At 37.1% G+C, this 25,528-nt stretch overlaps 1 protein-coding gene across 6 annotated transcripts in view; it reads left to right on the forward strand.

Moving 5' to 3' along the window:
* Nucleotides 1-25,528, forward strand: part of CSPP1 (centrosome and spindle pole associated protein 1) — a 133,498-nt gene that overhangs the window by 33,766 nt on the left and 74,204 nt on the right. For 3 of the 6 annotated variants that reach the window (XM_043981393.1, XM_043981402.1, XM_043981411.1), the window contains exons 5-8: nucleotides 3,244-3,324; nucleotides 7,220-7,321; nucleotides 8,779-9,212; nucleotides 25,307-25,405. In XM_043981393.1, the coding sequence (XP_043837328.1) occupies nucleotides 3,244-3,324; nucleotides 7,220-7,321; nucleotides 8,779-9,212; nucleotides 25,307-25,405 (716 nt within the window). The remainder of the gene's footprint in view (nucleotides 1-3,243; nucleotides 3,325-7,219; nucleotides 7,322-8,778; nucleotides 9,213-25,306; nucleotides 25,406-25,528) is intronic. The other 3 variants (XM_043981429.1, XM_043981437.1, XM_043981419.1) reach the window with 2 other exon arrangements.

The raw sequence follows: 25,528 nt of genomic DNA on the forward strand, positions 1-25,528 counted from the left end.
TGAGTCTTTTGTACTATTCCACCTGCACAGACAGTTCTTGTTTTACATAAATTTGCATTGTGCAAATTTGACTTTAAATAAAGAATTCTGAAAGAAATCTGCCTTCCAAAAAACCTACCTATGTACAGGGGTTTATGGGGTATTCAAGGAGGACTAGAATACTCTGATGTGAGGACTTGCCAAGCCCTTTTCAGGACTGCTCATCTACCTTTGGTATCCACTTTCACCTTCACTCAGCTCTCACCTGTGACTCTAAGAAGCTATCATATGCATAGCAGCCACATCCCAGTAAACTGTCTAGGCAGATGGGCTAAACCAGGTTGAGGGTAACTGCCAAGCCTCAGATCTGTCAGTGAGTTAGGGGAATATCTACCCCAAGCCTGTGAATGGGCAGATGAGAACAGTTGCCATGAAGGCAGCTGAAAACAGGTGACATGGAGCACTTAGAGCTTGATCAGACATCAAAATGTCAAGGTCATTCACAGCATCCTGAGCCATCAACAGTCGTCTTGACTTTTTTGTTCTGCCATTGGACTTTTATGACTTAAGAAGAAAGAGTGAGGCTGACAACTTTGTGCAGCTCTGCCTCACTTAAATTCAATTCACATGCAACTCAAGACATCACCTGTGATGTCATTGGTCCTCTTCAGAAATGAAGGACAGACCACAACAACAGTACCATGTTCTGTTTCCACTCCTGTGTGTTCCACTCCATGGCCCTTCTAACCCCCATCCCCTGAAAAAAAACATGCTCCCCCCCAAGTGAAAGCAGAAGAACTAGCCCACCACCACTGCTGCTGTAGGATCAGGCCTGATTGTCTCTGGTGCTGATAGAAGAGACCTTTGCTCCACTCTGCCTGTGTATTGGCCCCCCCATGTGTCGCTCTTCCATCTGTCCCTGCAAGGGACTGAAAGTTTGTGCCTGGCCCCCGCATGTTGTCCATTCTTTCCTGTGTCTGTTTCTGTGTCTGGTCCCTACTTGTCTACCTACCATGTGTTCTTCCCCAGACTCTGAATGTTCTGCCTGTTCTTGCTTCTCTGTCCCTAGCCTTTACATATCCTTGAACCATGTGCTGTGTCGCCCCCCCCCCCAGGTGGGTGGCTCCCTTTCTCCCTCCCTTCCCCATGACCTTAGGCAAATCACATTATTTAAAAATTGCTGGGGCAGCTAGGTGGTACAGTGGATAAAGCACCGGCCCTGGAGTCAGGAGTACCTGAGTTCAAATCTGACCTCAAACACTTGACACTTACTAGCTGTGTGACCCTGGGCAAGTCACTTAACCCCCACTGCTCCACAAAACAAAACAAAAAATTGCTTTAAAGAGGTCTGTGAAATGGTCCACTTACATAAAGCAAAAATTTTATTAAGAAAACCAAAACGAACTAAATGTGGGTAGGTAGAAGGTAGAGCATTTTAGGTATGATAAAAGAATAAAATAATGGAAATAGGAATTGGTTAGAATGACATATGTTGGGGGTAGGCATTAAGAAATACCTGAAAGAATCCTAGGTATTGGTGGGAAGTAAGTTGGATGTGTGTGTGTGTGTGTGTGTGTGTGTGTGTGTGTGTGTGTGTGTGTGTGTGTGGTTGGTTGGTTGGTTGGGGGTATTAAGATTATGAAAAACCTAAAAGGTAGCAGAAAGAGTTTGGATTTAATTTAGCAAGCATTAGTGAGACATTTTGTGACTTTGAATAGTGCAATAATATGATGAAAGCAGTGTTTTAGGAAGATTAATTTGGTAAGACCAAAGCCATACTCTGGTTTCTTATTGCCATATATGGATGCTCCAAGTTTAGAATAGCAGAGTGTAAGCTTTAGGAAGTTTATAAATAGATAAAAAGACTACAGATATGGGTCTCTAGATAGGTTGATTATCTGTTTTTTGGTTGTCTACTTAGCTAGTTTGGAATTATCGTCACAGAAAGGTTAGCTATGAAGCAAATTTTTTTTGACCATATTAACTCTTGGAATCATCTACTCTAACACTACATGTCTTAGTGGAACTTGTCTACCCACAGTGATGAAATCAAGGATCCTCAAAGTATATTGAAAGTAGGTTTTGATAGGTGTACATGGAATCAGTTGGAAAGAGATTGATCTTGAAGGAGACGGTACCATGTTGGAGTCTATTGGAATATCCATGTGCATAGGCAACCTGTGATTTGTACACACCATGCTTAGGTTTCTTAAAAAATGTGGATTCACTATTGCAAGTAGATGGATATAGGAACTCTGCTTTCCTCCCCATTATAACTGTAATTGGATCACTAGAGATACTTGGTATTTCCTTTCCTCTTTACCCCTTTCATGTATCTATTCTAGACCTGCCTGGGACCCCATAACATAGGCCCTCTTTCTAGAGCTATCTTAGTGATAACCTGTGGTAGGATCTTACTCAGTAATAAAAATATTTGAAACATGAATAGAAATATATAATTCATATCTATATCTATAAATAAAGCATATATTCATCTTTCTTCTTCTCCCTTTTCTTCTCCCTCCTCCCTCTTTCTCTCCTTGCCCCAACCCTAAAAGAAATCATTGTAGTGTGCATAAGGAGATTTGTGACCTCAAGTAAAGAAATATAGTAGGTCACTGATAAACTAATAATGGAGGAATATATGGTTGGCAAAGGAATGTGTGCTGAAAAAGCAGCTTCTTTTTTTTGTCCTTGAACTGAGTACCATGATGTGTGAAAAATAAGAACAATATATGTCTTTTGGTCAGTTGTTAAATAGCATAACATTTTCTTTATTTTTTCTAATTATTTTGTGATTCTTAGTCTACCTTTTTTTTTTTTTTTTTTGGCAGGGCGATGAGGGTTAAGTGACTTGCCCAGGGTTCATACAGACTAGCAAGTGTCAAGTGTCTGAGGCTGGATTTGAACTCAGGTCCTCCTGAATCCAGGGCCAGTGCTTTATCCACTGTGCCACCTAGCTGCCTCCTTAATTTACATTTTAATATCATAGGAATTATAGTGAAAAGAGAACTTGGAAATTACAGTTAAGACTTAATAATTGGAAAGTAAATGATTTTTCTAAAGGTCTCACATGTAGTGAGTTGCAGAGCAGGGATTCTAATCCAATTCCAAATTAAGGGTCTGTGGTACTAAGCCATTATTTTCAGGGTTTTGACCTCCAATATGTAATAGTATTATAGAATATAGGACATAGAATATGCATTTTTATTATATGAAATATTCAAGATTTAAAGTTAAATCGGGGTTCTTTTTTAAATACAGAAAAATTTTGTGTCTACGGGTGAAATAGATCCATCTACTCTGGGAGTATCTCTTCCTATTGGTGAGAGGCTGTCTGCCAAGGTGGGTTAATTGTTGTGAATGCTTAGCCTTCCTAAAGAATCAAAATATTAAAAAAATGTACTCTAGTTTAAATCTATGCAAAACCAAATTAAAGCTATTTGAAATATGTTACTTTTCTTACATATTTGGGTGGGCTTTAATTGAATCATTAGAAACAGTATAAATTATTTCTGGTCATATAATGTGGTGAACATTTTCTTTCTTTGACCAGTTTGTTTTCATTTTCTATAACTCTAAAGCTAATATTTGATTTTAGTTTTCCTTTTTTGAAGTTAATAATGATTGACACCTTTTGTCTTTTTTATACCACAGTTGTTTCTTTATATATCTCCTCCACCGTAAAAGCCTCTCCTTATAACCATACACACATATGCATGCATGCACACATGGGCACACACACAATTAGATGTATAACATGAAGATGGAAAGGATCTTTGATCTCCTCTGTGTGGTGAACTCCTACTATGGGAAGTTATTCCACTAAGGCCTATGATAGCCATTCTGTGATTTAGTCCTATAAAGTTGCCTGAGGGACAGAGGACAAGTGACTTGCCTAGTTTCTCATAGTTAGTGTCAGAAATAGGATTTGGATCCAGGTCTTCCACTTATACAAAATTCAAATAATATGTCTTTTATATGTGTGTGTATACATGTGTAGTTGGATATGGGTATGTATTCACAGTTGCTTAGAATATTAAGTAAACCCCCCCCCCCTGCCCTTTTTCATCCCCCCCCTCAAAAATGTCTTAGAGCTTCTGTCTCATGTCTAGGAATAACATACTGAGAAGCAGAGCCACATGTAGTGGATAGGGAGCTGGACTCAGTCAAAAAGCATGAGGTTTAAGTTTGATCTCAGTACATACTGGCTTTATGACCCTGAGCATAGGATTGAAATTCTCTTTGCTCCAGGCAGCTCCTTAAGATGAGTGTGAATTGCAGAGAAGATATCATTTCTTCAGTGGGAATTTCCCATGCCAAAGAAACCACAGATCCAGTCTTAAGCCATCTAAAGATATAGTTATAGGCATATAAGGGTTTGAAACAAAGAGTCATTTTCTCATGGTTGAGATATGCAGGTTTTTTGTTTTTTGGGTTGTTGTTTTTTTTTTTTTTTGCAGGGTAATGGGGGTTAAGTGACTTGCCCAGGGTCACACAGCTAGTACGTGTCAAGTGTCGGATTTGAACTCAGGTACTCCTTAATCCAGGGCCGGTGCTTTAGCCACTGCACCACCTAGCTGCCCCCGAGATATGCATGTTTTTTTAAAAAATTATGTTAACCATATAAAAATGCTTCATATTACTAATAATATATTTAACTTAAAAGATACAAAATTTAAGAATTGTAATTGTCTTTTTTTTTTTTTAATTTAATGAGGCAATTGGGGTTAAGTGACTTGCCCAGGGTCACAAAGATAGTAAGTGTTAAGTATCTGAAGCAGGATTTGAACTCAGGTACTCCTGACTCCAGGGCCGGTGCTCTATCCACTGTGCCACCTAGCTGCCCCTGTAATTGTCTTTATAAGTGAAAAGAGTAATGCTAAAAGCCCACTTATATATTTTAGACAGGTTAAAGTTTTGTGTGTATTTATTTGGATGCTTCTCGTTCTAATTCATTTAAATTAAACAATTTTTAAATACCTGCTAGGTGCAAGAAGACATTATGTTGGGCTTTTGGTATATAAAGATAAAAAACAGGGGCAGCTAGGTGGCGCAGTGGATGGAGCACCGGCCCTGGAGTCAGGAGGACCTGAGTTTAAATCTGGACACAACACTTACTAGCTGTGTGACCCTGGGCATGTCACTTAACCCCAATTGCTTCACTAAAAAAAAAACACAAACAAATGAAAAAACCAAAAAAACCCCAATACTGAGTCTGACTGGGGGCATACAGCATGTTTGTCATTATGTGGTCAAAGAGAAATTTTGATAAAACCCCCTTAAAATTTTTAAGATGACTTTTCTTTGGACAAGATTAGGGCAGGCTTGATCGAGGAAGTGGCACCTGAGCTAGATTTTATAGAAAAATGATTTAATTTTAAGAGACATGGAACAGCAGTATGTTTCAGGCATAAAAGAAACTCTAAATATGTGGAATGAATCCAGTTAGAACACCTAGTAATCCAGGTTGGCTAAAATAAAAAGTTTGTGAAGGAGACCTCAGTTTAAGTGCCACCTTCTACATGAAACCTTTCCTGATTTTCCACCTGCTAGTGTTTTCTACCTCCAAAATTAATGATCTATTTTGCACATATTTGTGTGCGTATACATACATAAACATACATATGTTGTCTCCCCTGATACAATAGAACCTTTTTAAATGCAGGTACTTGTTCATTTTTATATTTGTCTCCTTAGTGCCTAACAGATAGTAGATGCTTAATCTGTGTTTGTTTATTGATTAAGAAGTATGAAATAAGCCTGGAAAGGTAGGTTTGTGTTAGATTGTGGACTGTCTTAAATACCAGGCTGCAGTATTTAAATTTTATCCTATAAACAATAAGGCACCTATGAAAGTTTTTGAGCAAAGGAGTGACAAGTTCAGATTTGTTTATTATGAAGATTGTTTTGGCAGCCGTGTAGAAGATGGATTGAAAGAGGGGAAACTAGAGTGAGGAAAGTCTGTTAGGATCTTAAATAAAGTTTAGGTAATAAGGATGAGGAACTCAACTAGATTGGTTTTAGTCAAAGTAGGACAGATGGGAGAAATATTGTTGAGGTAGAATCAGCTGGACTTGACCGCTGATTAAATGACTGGGTTGAGGAAGAGGAAAAAATGAAAGATCATGTTGTAGTTTCAAGTCTGGATGATTGGGATGGCATCTTCAATAGAAACAGAGAAGTTATGAGGTAAGTTCAGTGAATTCTTGTTGAATTTGAAGTCTTGGCAGAACATTGAATCCAGAAGGAGATATTTATAATATAATTGGGAATGCTGTATTGGAACTCAATGGAAAGACTTGGGCTGGATTTATTGTCATGGGAGACCTCTGCGTGATGGAAGTGTATTAGATTTTAGAAGAAGTTGGTATAGGAAGGCATTGAAGACAGAGCTTTGGGAATCAAGTGCATTTAGGGGCAAGAGGAAGAAGATGCTGGAGTGAGGATTCATAGTCCAAGCACTGGTAGGACTTCATTTCTGCCTGGGCCCCTTCCACCTTTAAAATTCTTTTGTCCTGTGGAGGACATTGAGAAGGACAAGTCAAAGAATCTGGCAAGATCAGTGTCATAGACAAGAAATTTTCACTGGGGTGGGTAGGGGAGGGGAGTGGGGGAGAAAGGGAAGGGAAGGGAAGGGCTGAAAACTGTTAAATGGTACAGAAATCATTTAAGTACCAAACTGTCAATGAGACTGAGGATTGAAAAAAACTATAGGATTTAGCAGTTGAGAGGTCAATGGCGTTAGAGAATTTTCAGTAGAAGAGGGAATAGAAACCAGGTTGTATAGCTCTCAAAGGATGGTAGTTGTGTATTAAGGTAGTAAGTATTCCAGAGTCCTCTGCCTTGTTTCTCAAACACCAATATTCCTTGAAGTGCAATACTTGTTAGTTAAGAGACCTAATGTTCAGTAAGTAGGCTAAATATGTGATCTAGAATGATAGTATACAATTTTGTAATTTATTTGCATTTTATTTATATTTTTTCAAATTCAGTGTTTTAATAGAAAATTAAATGTTTCTTAATATAGGATATGCATATTGTTTGAACTGAAACTTTTCCATTATTTTACTTTGGTTTGTGTTTTAAGATTACTCTGATTTGGATTTCATTTTTTTTGTCATCTTTGCATTGTTTCATTATAAATTTAGTGATATCCATATAATGAGAATCCTACAAAATTGTTCACCTTTTCCATAAGTTTTAAAATTGTGATATCTTTTTTGATGTCTGTCTGAAGGAGAGATTGAAACTTGAAAGAAACAAAGAGTACAATCAGTTTCTCAGGGACAAGGAAGAATGGAATGAAAAATTCAGAGAAGTAGAGAAGAAAAATCCAGAGGTAGGTTTTACTGAAATAATTTCTTTAGAGAAACAAACTATCAGATTTGACCATGCTGAAAAAATGATTGTCCTTTAAAGATTTTTACCAAGATATATAATATAAATTTATTTATATAACATAATTTATATGATATAATCTTATATAACGTATAATTTGTATTATATAAACTTATTTGTATAAATAAAACTTAATATACATTTTTTGAAGAAAAATGACTTACCTTAAAGAAATCTGTCAGAATGTCCAAAATTTACAAGCTGTGAGAATCTTCAGTGAATCAGCCTGTTACTTTAGACTGTATTTCTTTGAAAGGAAAAAAATCCCACATAGCCATATGCTGAAAAATAATTATGTCCCATATTTGGGGCAATACTGTAAAACATTAAGAATAAATAAAATAGACTGAACAGTAATATGGGTGAGGCCTTGGGATAAAATTGTGTCTTGACTTGCTTCAAAGACTCCCCAGACCGTAACCTCCTTCTGTCCACTGTGAGTAATCTTCCAGAGGCCTCACAGGACACAGCACCACTATCAGCAAAGAGGTTGACCTGGTGGGGATGACCATGAATCACGTAATCATCAACTCTCAGTGAATTTCTTCCTGTGCCCTGATACTCAGCCTGGACTAATTTTTCTTAGTGGTTAATATATTCTCATCTCCTTTTGCTTTCCCCATCTGAATTTCTGCTACTGAAGAACAAACCCCTTTCTATGAGGAGGCCAGAGGAACAGTAGCTTATGAGGTACTCCTTTTGCTAACAGAATTTAGCTCAAATCAAGAAATATTTTAAAATACCCAATAGAATGCTACAAAAGTCTTACCATTCTGTATTATCATGTCATAAAGGTGACTGCATCATGAGACTTGGTATGTAAGTTCTAGCATGTCCTACTAATCAGAGAAGGCTTGGAGTACATACCCCATAACAGATTGTCATCTGAGTATAAGACTGTCTAAATGCAGAGACACTCATGACTAGGTTAAATACAGGATTATGCATTTTACAGTTATAACAACCTGTCTTACTCCCATTTCCCAGTGGTATACTGCTATGGATCTGCTTCCCCCTTTTATTGTGCCTTCTATCACTCAGATTAGTGGTTTTACTCACTTTCAGTAGGCTCTTTATCTAAATGTACCCTAGTTTGAAATAAAAAAAAGTATTCAGCAGTTAAGATGTATGACTGTTCTTCTGAAATTTGTGATTACATAATTTAACCCATCTCCTCATTTATCAATTACTTGACCATTTTTCTGTTAGATATATATGTGTGCACACACATAATGTATGCTAATTTCTGTAAAAGTTCTTTTGGGAGGATTTAATATTTTAAAATATGATATTTTTCTTACATATTAAAATGCTAAAGTTGTAATGTCAATAGAACCAGTTTGAGTGATTACTCTGTTGTAGTGAGCAATACTTCCAATTTTTTTTTTAATTGGACAGCATGAAAGTGAAGGAAATAAAACCACTATCAGTAAAGTTAAATCTGATTTACATTCGCAAATACAGCCATCAAACAAAAATCCAGAAGCCCCCCGAAAAGATGTTTCATTGTGTCCAGAGACCTATGAAGAGCTTTTAATTCAGAGACGATTGGAAGAAGACAGATATCGAAGATTAGATGATGAAATCGAGTTAAGGGATGCAAAACCACATAAAAAACCGAATGAAGTGGACATTTCCAATAGAAAACACCAAGAAATTGCCAACAAAGTTGATGTTCCTGGGAGAAGATACCATACGTTTAAAGATCAAAATTTTGACAGACAATATTATAGACCAAATTGTGGTCCTGAAGGAAGTGAAGAAATGGACCCAAGGTTTAGATATGAAAGTGATTTTGATAGAAGGCCTTTGAGGGTGTTTACAACGGACAGGTATTTAAAATTCATTCTTATTTTTCATGTCTCATTAATTTCTTTAATGTCTCCCTGTTGCTATTTTTAGCATTATACGTTTGGTGTAGGGAGGGGCAGCTTTATTTGAGTGATGGAGTTTTATTTGCTGTTAAACGTCTGTGAACTTTTGATATATGTATATATCTTTGCCTGCATGCTTTTAAGTTGCTTATTGAACATTGTGCTTCAATAGTCTAGCATTAGGAATCTTCTGATCAAATGACTTGAAAAGGTTCAAACTCTTTGCATGATTTCTCATGTAGATATGCTGGCTCTATGATTGCTACGTAATGATCTCAGTCTGAATACCTAACATTCTCACTTTGATTTGGCACTAGAGGGGCAGCTAGGTGGTGCAGTGGATAGAGCACCAGCCCTGGAATCAGGAGGACCTGAGTTCAAATATGGCCTCAGACACTTGACGCTTACTAGCTGTGTGACCTTGGGCAAGTCACTTAACCCCAATTGCCTCACCATGCCCCCCCCCCCAGATTTTAAAATTAAGATAAAAAAAATGATTTGGCACTAGAAACTGTGCATATTATGAGGTTGCTTCTTTATTATGATCAGATTGTTTTATCTGAAAAGGCTCAAGGTGTCTTCTGTTGAATTTGTTTTATGTTCATCTGAAGGCAATGGTAAAACCATTCCACATTTCTCTGGGATAATACTGTTTATTCATTGTATATATATATATATGTGGGGATAGGGACTGGTCCAGTTATTTCATTAGGATGGCAAACTCCCAGGTGAGGAAGTTCTCTCTGCCAACCCTCTTTCCCAGGTTAGTCCCTTTTCTTCAACTCATGGTCTTTGAGAGCAAAGAGAGATCAAATGAGTTGAGGGAAGGTCACAGCCAGGATGGTGTAGAGGTAGGATTTGAAGCTGGGTCTTCTTGGTTTTAAGACTGGCTCACTTTCCATTAAACACAGCCTTTAAAAATTTTAAATATTAATTATATTAAAAATGCCTATCTCTTCTCTGCTACTTTTGATAAATTTCACATTTTATCTATTATCCAATAGTTTTTCAGTATTTTAGCTCATGCTTTATGTTGTAGCTTAAGTGAAATAACTTGAAATAGAATATAATTGGGAGCATGGAATATTACTTACCCAATTCTAAATCTGAATTTTTTAAATTACAGAGAATGTTTAAATTCTGTTTTATGTTGTATTGAAGGTAACAGTAGAGGGGAGAAAGGCCCTAACATTGAGAAGACACTCTACTGGGGTACTCAGTAGAACTCTGGAATAGTGCTTTCTCAGGGCATGCAAACCTTTTTTTCATTTGCATTTTACTGCTGCTTTTTTTTTTGGTGGGGGAGGAGGGGTCTCTAATGAAGACAATGACATTTTTTTTCCTTTTATGTGTGACTGCTAGTCAGAACTGTTATTTTGTGTTCAGTTTGAGGCTATCTCTAAAGTGTAGCCCGTAAAACTTTAGCATTTTCAGTGATTTATTAAAGTTATGATCATTTGATTTTCAGGGTATGGTCATTTATGACTTATGAGGCTTGCACTGATAAGCTCTTTGATTCCAACTATAAAGTCTGTTTTCAGAATATATTACAAAACAATTTTTTTAACTGGAATTTTGAGCAACATGATATAATGACTTTTGCTTTATTTTTATGTTTTTTGATTAGAAGCATCTTTATATGTTGTTTCCCAAGCTAATTTTGAGGGTATGTAAAAAAAAAAACTAAAATAAAATTTCATTTTTATAGACATAATTTGTCTATAATTTATGCATTGCTAAATAGTCTTAATACTATTCCTAGTTTGTAGTATTCACATGAAATTGGTTACATTTTTTGTTCATGTTTCTAAAATAAATGTTTTGAAGATAACCTTACATAAACTGGTACTTTTCATCATGAAAATGAATGACAACATTGTGTCCTGATTATTAAAAAATTACTTTCTTTTTCTATAAATCTCATAGTAATTGAAACCATGTTGGCATGACAATGCATCCTTTTATAGTAACCATTATACTTCTTATCCTTGTCTTAAGAATGAATTAGATAAGGGGCAGCTAGGTGGAGCAGTGGATAAAGCACCGGTCCTGGATTCAGGAGGACCTGAGTTCAAAGCCGGCCTCAGACACTTAACACTTACTAGCTGTGTGACCTTGGGCAAGTCACTTAACCCCAATTGCCTCTCAAAAAAAACAAAAAAAAAAAAAAAAAAGAATGAATTAGATAAGAGCAGTCTCTTCATTTATATGAGTGGATTGTACTATGTATTTTTAAGTTCCCTTTCATCCTGTGAATTTAGGATTGTTTATTAATCTTAAGATGTTTCAGAAATGATTTATAAATTAAGGGTAATTTTGTAGATAGAGAACTCTGTTTTTAAAATATTTTAAAATTTTATTTTTATTTTCAGTTATAAATTCTCTCCCTCCCTCCTATTCCATCCCCAATCCAGTGAGAAGGCAAGAGATATAATACCTGTTAGAAGTCATGCAAAACATATTTCTGAATTAGCCATGATGGAAGAAGAACTCCTAGGATAGAACAATTGTAAATTGTATCTAACTAGGTTAGAGGCAGTTATAAAACAGATTAGATTTTTCTTTCTGGTTTTTAGGTTTGCTCAGATTTGTAAATTGTTTATAGGAAGGAAGAAGGATTTCACATTTATTCAGAGGGTGTTTATTCAGAGGTTATTATTTACAGTGCTATTAGCTCAAAGAATTGAAGGAAAAAGGATTTGAAGAGACACAGGGTGGTAGGAAGTCTAGCTTTTTTTGTTTTTGTTTTTGTTTTTTGTGGGGCAATGAGGGTCAAGTGACCTGCCCAGAGTCACACAGCCAGCAAGCGTCAAGTGTCTGAGGCCGAGTTTTGAACTCAGGTCCTCCTGAATCCAGGGCTGGCGCCCTATCCACTGCGCCACCTAGCTGCCCCAAGTCTAGCAGTTTTTGACAAGAAACTTAAGTAACCTGATTGAGCTGTTGGTCCTGCACATCATCTACTTGAAGGCAGAATGCTTAGTATCCTGAAGTGTTTACTGAAATTTGGACAGCTAATTTTAAGATTTTTATGTGAGAATTAATAGAATTTGTTGGACCTTATTCTAGTGCAGTGGTCACCAAAGTGTTCTCAGGTTTTAGAGGGCTGACAAGGTGATTGTAGGGGGCACACCTCTTTGTATGTATAATCAAAAACCAAATGTACTCATTATAGTCTGAATAAACAATGCTTCTTGCCCATATATTACTGTTTTTCAAATGTGTTTAGATGCCCTTGGAATTAATAAACTACAAATTCATTTAAAAACATTGTAGAATTCACAGTAGCTTTTTGTTGTGTATTTTTTCAGTTCAGCAAATTCTGACACTACAATTACAATTATATTGAGGGCTGCAAACATTTTTGAGGTTGAAAAGTAGTCTTTCTGCTTCAAATGATTGGGAACTATTGTTTTCCTGAATGTATCCCTTATTGATTCATCCCCCTTCTACAAGCAAAATAAACAGAATATAATAGTTTTTAAAAATAATTTTCATTTTCATATTTTCTTGCTCAGATGACTTAGAACCTTGTACACGATTTCCACCATTCTAACAGATAGGGAAAATTAAACAAAAGAAGCTTGTGAAATGACTTGCCATAACTTATGAGTCATACAAAGTCTAATTAGGAATAAATAACCAGCTGGGCAAAGCCTATGCTATATCTTTTAGTCTATTTATGCTTATAGAATATTTTTACTTTTTGGATAATATTTATAATCTTTTGGACTTTTCTCCAAATGAAGTGTTTTATTTTTAAAAATTTGAATATATTTGACTTAAAATTATTTTTTAGTTTTAAAATAATCATGTAAGCTGTCATAACATAGCCAACCTCTAGGCTAACTTTAGTCATTCTTTTTTTTTTTTTTTAATTTTTTTTTTTGGCGGAGCAATAGGGGTTAAGTGACTTGCCCAAGGTCACACAGCTAGTAAGTGTCAAGTGTCTGAGGCTGGATTTGAACTCAGGAACTCCTGAATCCAGGGCCGGTGCTTTATCCACTGTGCCACCTAGCTGCCCTTTTAGTCATTCTTTTTTTTTTTTTTTTTAGGTGAGGCAATTGGGGTTAAGTGACTTGCCCAGGGTCACACAGCTAGTAAGTGTTAAGTGTCTGAGGCCAGATTTGAACTCAGGTACTCCTGACTCCAGGGCCGGTGCTCTATCCATCTAGCTGCCCCTTTAGTCATTCTTAATCAGCAAAAATGTCTTTAAAATTTTAGCATAAAAAAACCACCTACTTAATTACTACTATATGCTATAAACGAATTAGAATGTTTAAGCTGGAAAGAGTCTTAGAGCTCATCTAATTCGACCCACTCATTTTGTAGATGAGGAAACTGAGAGCTACAGATGTTAAATGACTTTCCCAGAGCCACTCTCCTTGTCAGTAGCACAATCCAGGCTAACTATCTTTGTGACCTTGTGACCTTGGGCAATTCCATCTAGAAGAATCATGGGATTATGGAACTGCCCAATTGGGAGAGACCTCAGGGTATATCTAGTCTAACAGCAGGTAAACTTCATGAATTTCATCTATAAAATCCATTGAGAGCCTTTTCAATAGGCCAGTGTAGTGTAGTGTACAAGGGCTGAACTATGTCAGGAGAGACCTGGTTTTCTTTCACAAAACCCTTCAGTTATATGAAGACTTGCATCACGTACCTTCTTCAGTGTTCTTTTTGCTAGACTAACTTCCTTTTTCAGTTGATCCTTTTATGACGTTGCTTTTGGTGTGATCAACATCCTGGTCACCCATGTCACCCTAGTCTGCTTTTGCTTCTTTGTTGGTGTCCCTTGTGGACACAAATGACATGGAAGAAAGAACAGTTTTTACACCTGGAATTCCCTACGCTAGTGAAATTACAGGTCTCAATTCCCTTTCTCTTTACACCCCTAATATATCTCATAGCAGAATATACACAGTGTAAGGTGATAGATAAAGGTGATTGACCCTTCCTTTCTCACTTGAGCATGGGAAAATAAAGTGTATTCTGCCCACCAGATTTACATAGTGATTTTGATGATGGGTTAGACTGATAATGGAGAGAGACTGAACTGGGGAGAGAAGAGGAAGAGCTCTCCAGTAGAAGGACAAGAAGAAAATTGAAGGCCTCAGGAGGGTTTTTATATTCCATCTTGTAGCTTGGAGGTGGTCTTGGCTTGTAACTATGATTTAGAAAATTAGGAAAAAGGTATGCATAATATCCCTTTTTTACACTGGGTTAGACTCACAACTTGAAAACATACAGCTCACTATATTACCAAAGGAAGTTTTGTTAAAAGGAGGAAGACAAAATCTTAGAATGAACAACTGATGGTTTTAAAAATGTATGTAAGCTAAAGCATGGTAGAAGGATCGCCGTATTTGGAATCAGAGAACCTGGGTTCAAGCCCTGTCTCTGCCATTTACTGTATTTTTGACTTTCGACAAGTGACTTTACCCTCTTTGAAGCCTCATTTTCCTCATTTTTAACCCTGTGGTCAGAGAACTTAAAAAGTTGATAATTATATTTTAATATGATTGGGTTTTCCTTGTATTTCATGCCTTTTAAAACATTATTCTAACTGCCAAGGGGTCCATGACATTAAAAGGGTTAAGAATCCCTGGGCTAGATAATCGTGTAGGTTCCGGATTATCCAGCTCTAAATCTGATATAAGTTCTTCCCTACTAGTCTTGCCTTGGGGGAGCATGTGCGGTGTTTCATGCCATTCTTTCCTTCCTCCTGTTTCTCTTGGAGCTATGGAACAGTTAAAACTAGTTCTTCAGTCAAGCTCAGAGTAGTCTTCCAATCTCTAGTCCTCCAGTCTTTTGATGCCATTTTCTCATTACAATTAAGTGCAAAACTCTTCCTCCATCCTTTTTATTTTGTCCTCTATCTTTTTCTCTTGCACTTCCATTCTTACCCACAGAAAAGCCTTTCTTTTTAAACTGATGTTTGTTCTCTGACAGTTACCAGGCCCAGCCCTCATCATGCACATGCTTTGGTGCAGATAGACTTTTTTTTTCCCTCAGTTACTGTGATTAGAAGGGAGAAAGGTCAAATATCTTAACACTCACCACAAATGTATACATTTCTGAAATGCATAACTAATTTCAGATGGGATCTGTTAGTTGCACAACGCATTGAGCATATACATTAAAAATTATGAGGACTACCCTACTCAGAACATAAATACTTGAGATTATGGTTTTTAGAGGAAATATAATATAGGAGAAAGAGCACTCAATTTGAATTTAGAGACCACAAGTTCAAATTCAACCTCTGAAGGTTACAATTTGTGTGACCTTGGTAAGTCACTTAAGCTCTCTGGGCTTCACTTTCATTACTTCTAAAATGAGATGGTTGGACTAGATGAGCTCTGAGGACCCTTTTAAGTCACAAGGTATAATATTAAAATCCATTTCAGGGCAGCTAGGTAGCGCAGTGGATAAAGCACTGGCCCTGGATTCAGGAGGACCTGAGTTCAAATCCAGCCTCAAACACTACTTGATGCTTGCTAGCTGTGTGACCCTGGGCAAGTCACTTAACCCTCATTGCCCTGCAAAAAAAAAAGAAAAGAAAAGAAAATCCATTTCAAAATGGATTTCGATCCATTGGATTGGATTGAATTTAAATAGATTTAAGAATCCAAAGTTCTGTGATTTATTTTATACTTCTATAAAAAAATTTTTACTTGTATAGCTAAATGGAGACACCATTTATTAACATATGTTCAAGTTGAATGTATTAAACAAATGGAAAAATAATTAGAAAGATGGTATGATACACAATTTGAACTGAATGCTTTTCTTTAACATCCATTATGGGAACACTTTATAGTATAATACATTTATAATGGCAAAATTGTTGAGAAGAAACATTTTCCACCCTCATAATGGTCCAGCATTATGATAATTATTTATTTTTTAGAATACTGTATCACTGAAGTGAAGGTCTGTACTAGGTTAATAATTTTCTGAAATGGCTTGTTTGGCATCGTGTTTTAAGAAAAAGGGGAGAGTCATTCATTACCATAGCAAGTTGTTCATTCACATTTAAAGTGGCTGAAAAAACAATTTAACTCATAGCCATACTAGGTTGAATTCCTCTGTTCTTTTCCTAATATAGATTTAGTCTATGGCTATTTACATAAGCCTGGTTGCCTTGGGCATGTGGGATTTTTACCTCCTTATTTTTTTTTTTTTTATGGATTGGTATAATTCTTGCTAAGAAAAGAATGCCTATCTAAGAGAAAAGATGCTTTTCCCAGAAGGCATACCTTCCTCTTTCCTTCTTTCTTACCCTTTCATTTTTTCTGTTTCCCCTTTTCTGTTCTCTTCCTTCTTCCTTTTTCCTCTTTTTCCATTCCCTTCTTTGCAGTGTAGAGGAACTGGAAGATGAATCAACTTATTCTGGCAGTTGTACCTTTCTCTCAAACACTAAACATTTATTAAGTGCCTATCATGTGCCAGTCACATAATAGGGATACAAAAAGAGGCAAAAGTCAGTCCCTGCTTTCAGGGAGTCTATAGTTGACATTTGAATGGTGAGACTAACATGCAAATAAATATATTAACAAGGATAAATAGGAAATAATTAACTGAAGAAAAACTCTGGAATTAAGAGTTGGGAAAGTTGTTTCAGTAGTGTCTGTCTTTTCATGACCCCATTTTGGGCTTTCTTGGCAAAGGTACTGGAGTGGTTTGGCATTTCTTTCTTGGATTCATTTTACAGATGAGAAACAGGCTAACCAGGTCAAGTAACTTGCCCAGGATCATACAGCTAGTAAGTGTCTGAGGCCTGAATTGAACTCATGAGGATAAATCTTCCTGATTCCAAGCTCAGTGCTCCATCCACTGTACCACCTAGCTGCTGCCAGGGGTTGGGAAAAGCTTTTTGTAAATTTCCAGAGCTGAGAAATGGAGTGCCTTGTTTGTGGAATATCTAGGGGGTCACTGTCATTGGATCAAAGATTATGTGTTGGAGAGTAAGGTGTAAAAAGACTGGAAAAATAGAAACAGAGAATTTTGTATTTGATCCTGGAAGTGATAAAAAGCCACTGGGCTTTATTGAGTAGGGTTGTGTGTGACATGTTTGGATCTGCACTTTAGGAAAATCATTTTAGTGGTTGAATGGAGAATGGATTGGAGGGATGGACTTGAGGCAGGCCAACTCAGCATCAGGCTATTGTAGTATTCCAGGTGTGAGGTGATGAGGATGTGCACTAGAGTGGTGGTAGTGTATGAGGAGGAGAGATACTGCAGCATTGAAATCAACTTGCCTTGACAAGAGCTTGTATATGGGGGGTGAGAGATAGTGAGGAATCCAGGGTGACTTCTAGACTTTGAGTCTGAGGGACTGGGAGAATGGTGTTGTCCTCTACAGCAATAGGGAAGGTAGGAGATCAGAGCATTTTGGGAGAAAGTGAGTGAGTAGTATTTTGGGCAGGAGTTTAAGTTGAATGATTGTACTATTTTTGGATTTCTGAAGTCAGTCTATAGTTCTAACTAAACTGCTTGGGTATGGATATAAAATACATACCTCTGAGTTCTATGGTACTAGAAGCATTTGGATTGTTAATATTATATTTTAAGGACTGATAATGATAGTCTCCAGATCCCCTCCCTTCTAGGACTGTCCTACCAGCTCTGATTGTTAGTGTTCAGTGGGAGCATTTATACCTTGGAAATTGGCAAATGCTATAGATTAGGGATTTAAGCATTTATCAGCATTCTACTTGCCTACCTTTCACTTTTCCTGCGAATGAAAAAAGAAAGACTGGTTTATCAGTTGGCTCAGGTACATGAGTTGAGTGACTTGCATTATCTCTTGTTTCTCCATGACCTGTCATGTTCAGCCCCTTATGTTCCATTCCCTGTTTCCTTCTTTTCCTTATAGTGGATTCCAACCACTTTCTCTGGAGAGATTCTTTATTTTTAATTTTTTTTGGTGAGGCAATGAGGGTTAAGTGACTTGCCCAGGGTCACCCAGCTAAGTGTTTGGGGCCCAGATTTGAATTCAGGTCCTCCTGAATCCAGGGCCAGTGCTTTATCCATTGTGCCACCTAGCTGTTCCCTCCATTAGCTTTAAATAATGGGCTTTGAAAATACACTTGTAAGTAGTACTTCAGGTCAGAGGTGCTTGAGGATTACTAAAAGATGAATTCATTAAGAACGTGACAGGAAGTTGTTTAGGTAGCTTAACAGTGACAAAGCCATAAAAACATCAAAACATTTGTAGCGAACAAAAAGACAAACTTTGCTTATTTTTTTCTCTAAAATGTTAAAGAATATTATAGTCTTTCATTTCGTGGAAATAAAGCTACACATTTGGAGTAATTAGAACTTCCAATTTACCCAATTCTGAAGGTGATGCGTGCTTTTTTTTTTTTTTTTTGGTATTACAAATGTTTTCATTCAATTTGGATTTCTTTGACAGGAGCCAGGTCTGTAAGAAAAACCTATTCTAAGTATTATAATTAAAAAAAAAATCTAGCAGTGCTGAAATATTCTTTAGTTGCCTTGACAATTACCTAGATATAGGCCTCAGCATCTCATTGAAATTATTTTCCTTTGTCTTCTGTTTTTTATGCATTTGTCTTAACCTGTTAATTTTTTTCATCATTTTGTTTTGTTTTGTTTTTAATTTTTGCAGGGCAATGAGGGTTAAGTGAATTCAAGGCCAGTGTTTTATCCACTGCGCCACCTAGCTGCCCCCCATCATTTTTTTTTTTTAGTGAGGCAGTTGGGGTTAAGTGACTTGCCCAGGGTCACACAGCTAGTAAGTGTTAAGTGTCTGAGGCCGGATTTGAACTCAGGTACTCCTGACTCCAGGGCCGGTGCTCTATCCACTTCGCCACCTGGCTGCCCCCATCATTTTTCAATATTGGAAGATCAGTGAAGTTATTTTTCTTGTAATCTGCTTACATTTTGGCTACACTCCTACTACATAAAGTGGGATTCCCCTGAGTAGTCCCTCAACTTTCTTTTTTTTTTTTTTAGCAACAAACATTTATTTTATTTTCCATTTACATGTAAGGGTAGTTTTCAACATTCATTTTCATAAGATTTAGAGTTCCAAATTTTTCTCCCTCCCTTTCCTCCCCTCTCCACAAGATTGCAATCAGGTTATATATGTATAATCCACAAGTGTTCTTTTTATCAGTTCTTTCTATAGGGGTACATAGTAAGTTTCCTCATTAGTTCCTTGGGATTGTCTTGGATCATTGCACTGCTGAGAGTAGTTAAGTCATTCACAATTGCTTACTGAACAGTACTGCTGTCACTACGCACAGTGTCCTCCCAGCTCTGCTCATTTCACTATACATCGATTTTCATTAGTCTTTCCAGGTTTTTTGGGGATCATCCTGTTTGTCATTTCCTGTAGCACAAGTCCATTCCACCACAATCATATAACACAGCTTTTTCCATCATCCCTCAATTGATGGACATTCCCTTGATTCTCAATTCTTAGCCTCCACCAAGAGTTGCTATAAATATTTTTTGTACAATTTTTCCCTCTTTTCTCTTTTTCATGATTACTATTGTTAACTGTTTCCCTTCCATCCTATTCCCTTCCCCATGATATTTATTCTATTATCCATCTTCTTTCATCCTATCACTCTTCAAAAGGCATTTGCTTCTGTCTGTCCCCTCCCCAACTCTGCCCTTCCTTCTTTTGCCTCTCTCTCTTTATCCCCTTCCCCTCCTATTTTCCTGCAGGGTTAGAGAGATTACTCCACCCAATTGAGTGTGTACATTATTCCCTCCTTGAGCCAATTCTAATGAGATTGAGGTCTTTGAGCCAATTTTGATGTGTGTTAGGCTCATTTACTGCCCAGATTAATAGATTACTCCACCCAGTTGGGTGTGTCTGTTAGTCTCTCCTTGAGGTAGCTCTGATGAGTTTAAGGTCTTTGAGCCTTTTCTGATGAGTGTAAAATTCATTTACTGCCCTGCTCCTCTTCCATCTCTTCCCCCACTCCATAAGCCTTTTCCTGTTACTTTCATGTAGGATTTTACTTCTGCCCTTCCCCCTCCCCCAGTGAATTCCCTTTACCCCTCAATTTAACCCTAAAGATGTTATCATCTAGCTAAGTGACACAATGGACAAATCATTACCCCTGGACCCAGGGGGATCCCAGCCAAAACCTGGCCTCAGACATAAGAGAGTCGCCCCCTGTACGACCCCAGGTGTGTCCCCCAGCTCCAGTTTTTTTTTTTTATGGTTCTCTAGGGTCTTGTATTTGAAAGTCAAATTTGCCATTCAGTTCAGGTCTTTTCATCACAAATATCTGGAAGTCTTCTTTTTCATTAAAGTGGCATTTTTTCCACTGAAAGATCATGCTGAGTTTTGTTGGGAGGTGATTCTTCGTTGTAATCCCATTTCCTTTGCCTTCTGGAATATCATATTCCATGCCCTCCGGTCTTTTAATGTAGAAGCTGCTAGATCTTGTGCTATCCTGACTCGGGCTCCACAGTACTTGAATTCTTTCTTTTTGGCAGCTTGCAATATTTTCTCCTTGACCTGAGAGCTCTGGAATTTGGCTATAATATTCCTAGGAGTTTTCCTTTTGGGATCTCTTTCTGGAGGTGATTGGTGGATTCTTTCAGTTTCTATTTTAGCTTCTGCTTCTAGAATTTCCGGGCAATTTTCCCTGAGAATATCTTGGAAGATGGTATCTAAGCTTCTTCCTTGATCATGGTTTTCAGGTAGACCAGTAGTTTTCAAATGATCTCTCCTGGACCTATTTTCCAGGTCAGCAGTTTTTCCCAGAAGATATTTCACATTGCCCTCTATTTTTTTATTCATTTGGATTTGCTTTATTATGTTTTGGTTTCTCATAAAGTCACTGACTTCCATTTGTTCAATCCTAATTCTTAGGCAATTATTTTCATCAGAGAGCTTTTCTACCTCCTTTTCCATTTGACTTTTCAAGCTGTTGACTTTTCTCATGTCTTTCCTCCATCACCCTCATTTCTCTTTCCATTTTTTCCTCTACCTCTCTAATTTTATCTTCATAGTCCTTTTTGAGCACCTTTTGGCCTGAAACAAATTCATATTTTTCTTGGAAGCTTCCTCTGAGGGTGCCCCTTGGTCTTCCTTGTTACTGAAGAAACTTTCTATGTTCCTCACCTTTCTCTGTCTGCTCATCTTGCCTTTCTTTTACTAGACTTTTAGCTCCTTAAAGTGGGGCACTGTTTCCAGGCTGCAGTATCCCAAGCTTAAGAAGTCCCAGGTGGTATAAATTTTTTTTTTTTTTTTTTGCTGGGCAATGGGGGTTAAGTGACTTGCCCAGGGTCCCACAGCTAGTAAGTGTCAAGTGTCTGAGGCTGGATTTGAACTCAGGTACTCCTGAATCCAGGGCCGGTGCTTTACCACTGCGCCACCTAGCTGCCCCCAAAGGGGGTTAGACCACATGACTTTTTTTTTTTTTTAGTGAGGCAATTGGGGTTAAGTGACTTGCCCAGGGTCACACAGCTAGTAAGTGTTAAGTGTCTGAGGCCAGATTTGAACTCAGGTACTCCTGACTCCAGGGTCGGTGCTCTATCCACTGCGCCACCTAGCTGCCCGTAGGTAGTATAAATTAAGGAGGATCAGGTTCTTCACTCCCCTGGCCTGTTCCCTGGCCTATTCCCTGGTCCGTAGATGACCCCAGACCAACTTGCTAATCAACCAGCTTTGTGTTGTGGTTGTTAGCTCTGAGGAGCCTGTGCTCCTCCCCCACCTGGGCCACTGTTACTCCAGCCTATTTCCTGGTTCTCAGCAGGGGTGTAAAATCCAAGTTCTGCCTTAGCACCAGCATAGACCCCTGTAGTCTCTCCCCTGCCTGGGCTCAGCCCACTCACCAGACTGTGAGCTTAGTTCCAGATGACACTGGTGCTTCAGCTGATTCAGAGGCTCTGGGGGTCTCCTCTGGTGAGGACTTCCTGAGACTGGATCTGTGTCAGGGTGACTGTGGGGTTGGGCTCAACTCCTATATCAGCACAGCAGCTCCGTTCTTGGTTAGAAGATGATTTCAGCACATTCTTCTGTGAGTTTTGCTGCTCCGGGCATTTTCCTATGGCATTATTTGGATGTTTTTTGGAGCGATCGTGTCATGAGTTTGGGAGCTCACTGCCTTTCCTCTGCCATCTTCAGTCCCTCTACTTTCTTTCTTTTTTTTTTTTTAAAGTGAGGCAATTGGGGTTAAGTGACCTGCCCAGGGTCACACAGCTAGTAAGTGTTAAGTGTCTGAGGCCAGACTTGAACTCAGGTACTCCTGACTCCAGAGCCAGTGCTCTATCCACTGCGCCACCTAGCTGCCCCAGTCCCTCTACTTTCATCCTTCTGCTGAGCTATGAGCTAGATTGGAAAATTCTGTATAGAAAGATATTTTTGTTTTATTTGTCTTCATTTCTTCCCTAGTGCCTAGCACAGTGCTTTTGTCCTTAGGTACATAGATCTTATTCTGATTTAATTTTTTAATAGACTTTTTTTCCAATTTCATGTAAAGATAGTTTTCAATATTAATTTTTCATAAGATTTTTAGTTCCAAATTTTTCTCTCTCCCTTCCTTCCCTCCTTCTTCCTCAAGTTGGCAAGCAGTCTGATATAGGTTATGCGTGTGCAATCATGTTAAACATATTTTCACATTAATCATGTTGTGAAAGAGGAAACAGAACAAAAGGAAAAAACCATGAAGGAAAAAAAATAGAAAAGTGAGAATAGTATGCTTTAGTCTGCATTCAGACATCATAGTTCTTTTCTTTGGGTATGTATATCATTTTCCATCATGGGTCTTGAAATTGTCTTGGATTGGTGTAATGCTGAGAAGAGCTAGGTTTATCATAGTTAATCGCACAATGTTGCTGTCACTGTATACAATGTTTTCCTGGTTCTACTCACTTCACTCAGCATCATTCATGTAAGTCCAGGTTTTTTTTGAAATCTACCTGCTCATCATTTCTTATAGCACAATAGTACTCCATTACATTCATCTATCACAACTTATTCAGCCATTCCCCAGCTGATGGGCATTCCCTCAATTTCCATTTCTTTGCCAACCTCAAAAATGCTGCTATAAATATTTTTGTACATGTAGGTCTGTTCCCCCACTTTTTTTTATGTTCTCTTTGGGCTATAGACCAAGTAGTTATATTGCCGGATCAAAGGGTATGTGCAGTTTGATTCCCTTTTGGGCATAGTTCCAAGTTCTCTCCACAATGGTTGGATCAGTTCACAATTCTATCAACAGTGCATTTCTCTAATCATTCTTTAGAACATTTTTTTCATATGATTATAGATAGCTGCCTATTCATAATCCTTTGACCATTTATCAGTTGGGGAATGACTCGTATTCTTATAAATTTGACTTACTTTTCTATATAGTTGAGAATTGAAGCTTTTATCAGAAACACTTGCTGTTAAAATTGTTTCCCATTGGTTTGGGGTTTTTTTGCATGTGTAAAGCCTTTTTAATGTAATTAAAATTATCCATTTTGCATTTCATAATTCTCTCTACCCCTTGTTTGGTCATAAATTCTTCCCTTCTCCGTAGCATAGAGGTCATTCTGTATAAAGATAATCTACAGTTAAAATTCTAGTGAAAACTCACCAAAAACTTGAGTTAGCTAGTGGCTACTAGGTAATCAACAGAGGTTTCAGTAGGATGGTTTTCAATACTTCTTTACATTCATTCTCTTTTTGTTCTGAAATCCCAGACTTCTTTTTGCACTTGACATTCTTGTATTTTTACATAACTGATTATTTTTCAAACACCTTTTAAAAATGTGCTTTTGAAAATATTTGATATTCCACTGCTAACAGGTAATTTAATTATGTTATATCAGGAGGTATTGTTGAATTAAGGGTTTAATTTGAGGTGCTGTTTAATGTTTTTGAAAGAAAGAACTGGAAAACAATACATAACTGATGGAATCAAAGACATTTTGGTGGGTAGACTTTAGGTTTGAAATAAAATCTGGCAAATTGAAATGAAAATGAAATTAATCTTTCGAAAGTGACTCATAAAGGCTTTTGTTGATTCAGGTGAAGAGGTAAGGAATAGGGGAGATCATGTATGTGGCCAAGCTGTTAATAATAAAAGCCAGAATCCTAGATTTCAATCTCTTTCATAGATGATACTTAGAGTTTATGAAGTAAATTGAAGTATGTATGGTGTTTTTGTAAAGAGTGAAAAGTATGATGATTTAAATTTTTGGAAGGATGCTATTAGCATCTTAGAAATTTATATCTCTGGGGTGGGATCCTTGGGAAAATGATATATGATAATTCTAACTTAGCATTTATAGTGAAAATAATATTACTAGCAGAACTAGACTTGTACTACAGATGCTAGTAAATGTGGATGTAAAACGTGTTGATTTCTCTCCAGGAGAAATTCAACTAAAGAAATCAATGTTTGCCAAATGGGAAAAAAAAGCTAAGAAAAATGTTATTTAAGAGTCGTAATTAAAAAAAAAAAGACTGTTGATGAAGAAAAGTTAACCTTGTTTCTTTCCATGATTTATCCTTTTTCTAATGCAGTTTTTCATTATGTTGTGGTATAATATTTCTTGTAATTAAAAGTATTAAATATATATTCTGATGATTTGATGCCCAACCTATATTCCGTTTGATTTAAAATATTTGTAAGACTAATGTGGTATTTTTATGTTTACCTCTGTGTTGAAATACTGCTCAGGTTCTCTAAATTCTGATCTCTTCAGAAGCATTTAGCACATTAAACAAATAACTAATTAGTAAAGAATTCTGTGTTGTGAATATTATTCAAAGAATATAATTTGCATTTTGAATTTTTAGAAGTTACATTGAGATAACATGGTAAACAGCATTCTAAAGATTGTTAATATTTAAAGTAAATTTTTGCCTTTTTGCTCACTGGCAGATTTTATTTGTATCATCCTATCTTAATTGATATCAGCATGTGTTTACAGTGAAACTTCATTATAACATTCTGATCTGTTTAATGTTTCCTGTAATGTAAAAAAACCCCAACCAAACTTGGGAGATGTAAAGAGGTTCCACTGTAGATGGAGTATGCTTTATAAGCCCATGTATTTTTAAGGATGTACAGAAACAGACGAGAGAGAGTTCCCCCTATGGAATATGAGGAAGATTTTCCAGAACAGTCAAACATACGCGTTTCATCGGCTGGAAATAACAGGTATAATATGTAGTCTAATTTTGTCCTTCAGTCATTTTACTGGGAAAGTGCAACTCCCTGAAAATTACTGATTGGAGAATATATGTATTTATGACCAGGGTTGCTTGATACCAGAGCAAATTA

Source organism: Dromiciops gliroides, chromosome 1, assembly GCF_019393635.1.
Source record: "Dromiciops gliroides isolate mDroGli1 chromosome 1, mDroGli1.pri, whole genome shotgun sequence".
NCBI classification, from domain to species: domain Eukaryota; kingdom Metazoa; phylum Chordata; class Mammalia; order Microbiotheria; family Microbiotheriidae; genus Dromiciops; species Dromiciops gliroides.